Source organism: Juglans regia, chromosome 7 (assembly GCF_001411555.2).
Source record: "Juglans regia cultivar Chandler chromosome 7, Walnut 2.0, whole genome shotgun sequence".
Classification (NCBI taxonomy): Eukaryota; Viridiplantae; Streptophyta; class Magnoliopsida; order Fagales; family Juglandaceae; genus Juglans; species Juglans regia.
In genome coordinates, this window is record NC_049907.1 from 5,510,035 (window position 1) to 5,513,017 (window position 2,983).

A 2,983-nucleotide genomic window follows, 5' to 3' on the forward strand; every position below is an offset into this window, starting at 1 on the left:
TGATTGACGGATTAATGCTTTTGGAGACTCAAGTCTTCGCATTCCTAGTAAAGTCGATGCAGGTTTGGCAGCTGCAATCAGAGAAACGACAGATTTCACATCCAAAACAGACACAAGAAGTGCAGCCCTTGCATGTTGGAGAACGCGTGCAGCCCCTGTACACTCTGCGACTCCCTCGCTCTTCGTCATCATCACATGTAATTCTTAATACAGAAAATCGTTGTTTCACATGAGTAACTATGAAACTCAACCAAAGACACTAACATAAGACTTAAATGCCTACTAAAATCACCAGTGTGCATACAAAGATGGATATATAAATATTCTTGTACATGAAAAAAGATATACAGGAATGCGTAGTGATTTTGGTACGTGAGCCTTGTCCATTGCATTTTGAATAACGAGGCCTCGAAGATATATTATTGGCAGTGTCCCACTAATATCTTTGCAAGGCTTCCTAATTTTAAATGTGATGGGTCATCCAGTGCAAGATAGCTGGCATATAAAAGTACATCACTCATAGTTGCCAATTCCCTTGATATCTCTCTCTTTCTAGTCTCCGATAACTTTCTAGTTCTTCAATGCAAAAGGTCCACTCAGAATCCCGATGGCTGTTGCTGCACTCCTTCGATTGATACCTTAGACAATCCTATCCATTTTTAATTATCTTATCTGTCAAGGCTCAACAAGCACCATACCGGCATTGACACATACCGGCATTGACAACAGGGAGAAAGAGCACTGCAAGGGAACAAACAAACTTCTACACTATCCATAGCACAAACAAAGTTCAGTCAAAATATAATACAAAGTTACATTGTTGAAGTTGCAACTTTGCTCTGTAGTAGTAAAATGGTAGGTTCCCCACACAAACTGATACTGATCTCCAAACTCATATATGATCATAATTTAATAAAACTTCAAGCTGCCTAGAGATATTCAACATGTTTCGCAACACAATGACCAAAATAAATAGCAACAATTAAAGAAAAACAGAAATAGTTGATGATACAAGATAAGGAAGAGCTTTTAACCAGACTAACCTTATACTCACTAATATCATCCCTGACTGAACTCAGAAGCTCTGCATGCGACTTCATTGAGTTTATGTTTCCCTTGATTCTTCTAAATTCCTAAAAGAGAAAAACACCATTTCTTCATGGGACAGATGAATGTTGAGTATCACAAGTAATATTACACTGATAAGGTTCTGTATAAATGTCACACACACACAAAAATAGAAAAAAGGTCACTGTGTAAATGTTGAAGCCACATGACTGAGCTAGCAGTAAAACACAAACCACTTTTCCTGTTTCCCCATGAAAGAGGATATTTGTTAAGAGGGTTTCCGAAATTTTTCAGTTGGAAAGTAAAATTGAGCTGGACTATTGACGTTCTTCAAAATATTATAAAATTCTTTTTTTTTTAAAAAAAAAGTGACATTTCCAGAAGACAACATAAATCAGATAGTTTTTTTAAGACAACTGTAAACCATACTAAACTGAGTACAATTGATAAAAGTAAAATGCAAGGGGGTAAAAAGAAGTTAATGACAGAAAATAAACCTGGGTAAACTCAAGTAGAATATCTCTATGCCTTGCAAGCTTCTGAGTTACAGAAGTTGCTGGTGCAGCAGATGCAGCACATCGACTCATTGCATCATTTATATCCAATAGCTTCTCAAGCAAGGATTGGATTTCCATTTCCATGGACTTCCATGATCTGCTGGACCCAACAGAGGGGGACCCAGAATCTACATATCCTGATTTCAAAATATAGATCCTCATAAGGGAGGCCCACTGACCAAGGTATTATGCATTTAAATTTGAAGATGATAAACCATTATGTGGAGTGCCATTTTCAAAATCATCTGTTAGTTTTTTGTAGCACCGGAATGTAAAGCACCATTTCTTCTAAAAGCATACAATTTGCACATGGATATTTTGACAGCAGAATGTGATGCACAAAAATAGAAAGACAAGTATTTTCTACTTCTATCTATATGCATATTAACTTGGGTTTTGGAACGCTATTCATTTTGGGTTCATAATCTTCTCCATAATGCTTAAGAGCTTGGGGGGATATACCTGAATAAAGTGCCACTTTCTAAATCACGAGTCTACTGAGTCGATTGAATTCAAGCCATTAGAAAAGTGGTCGAAATGCCATATGCCCTATAGTGGTTTCCAGTTCTCAAACGATATAACCCGACGAAGAAACCCACGAGGGAGACCGTGCGAGGGAGACAGATGCGGGAGCTAGGGTGGAGCGACATATGGTGACTGGCGGAACCGTAGGGAGGCTGAGGGAGGCGATAGCTATGGCTGGAGACGGCGGAGGGGCACGGATCTGTGTTACGATCCCACATTGACTAAGTATGGGATTAGTTGATGGTTTATAAGCTCCTAGGCACCCTTCCCTTGTAAGCTAGTTTTCAAGGGTGAGTTCTACCTAGTGGGTTCATAACAAATGGTATCAGAGCCACCCCACATCTAAGGCCATGTTGCGACGGTTGCAATCGTGCGGCACGGGGGGTGATGCCGGCATGGCAGTGTTTGCCCGGAGCTAGGAAAAGACCTAGCGCACAGCCAGCCCGTGTGAGCGCCGGGACCGCCGTGGACGTCGGTTGCGGAGCGTGGTGGTTGTTACGATCCCACATTGACTAAGTATGGGATTAGTTGATGGTTTATAAGCTCCTAGGCACCCTTCCCTTGTAAGCTAGTTTTCAAGGGTGAGTTCTACCTAGTGGGTTCATAACAATCTGCTGCTATCCGAGAGGGAGACACAGAGAGAGAGAGAGAGAGAGAGAGAGAGAGAGAGAGTCGGAGAGAGGGCAAGGAGCTGAGGAGGAAGACCCACGGTGGCTTGACAGCAAGGGGAGCCGTTCGCGGTGGCGGTGGCCCAGCAAGGCGGAGAGGCTCGACAGTTGAGAGGAGAGCGAGAGAGAGAGAGAGAGAGAGAGAGAGAGAGAGTCGAGAGAGTC

General features: G+C 42.0%; 1 protein-coding gene across 1 annotated transcript; it reads right to left on the reverse strand.

Annotated features, from left to right (window-relative positions):
* Positions 1-344: 344 nt before the first annotated feature.
* On the reverse strand, positions 345-1,818 carry LOC118349055 (Golgi SNAP receptor complex member 1-2-like). The gene is made up of 2 exons (XM_035692534.1): positions 1,566-1,818; positions 345-1,133 (listed from the first exon to the last, which is right to left on the reverse strand). Exons 1-2 carry the CDS (start codon positions 1,785-1,787, stop codon positions 930-932), a joined length of 426 nt encoding a protein of 141 aa, XP_035548427.1. The 5' UTR covers positions 1,788-1,818; the 3' UTR covers positions 345-929.
* Between the last annotated feature and the right edge of the window lie 1,165 nt (positions 1,819-2,983).

Bases quoted from the DNA above. Each gene is read 5' to 3' on its own strand.
- LOC118349055 (XM_035692534.1), bottom strand. From the start codon at position 1,787: ATGAGGATCTATATTTTGAAATCAGGATATGTAGATTCTGGGTCCCCC. The intron at 1,134-1,565 runs GTTTATTTTCTG...TTTCTCTTTTAG, and splicing joins TTCTACTTGAGTTTACCCAG to GAATTTAGAAGAATCAAGGG.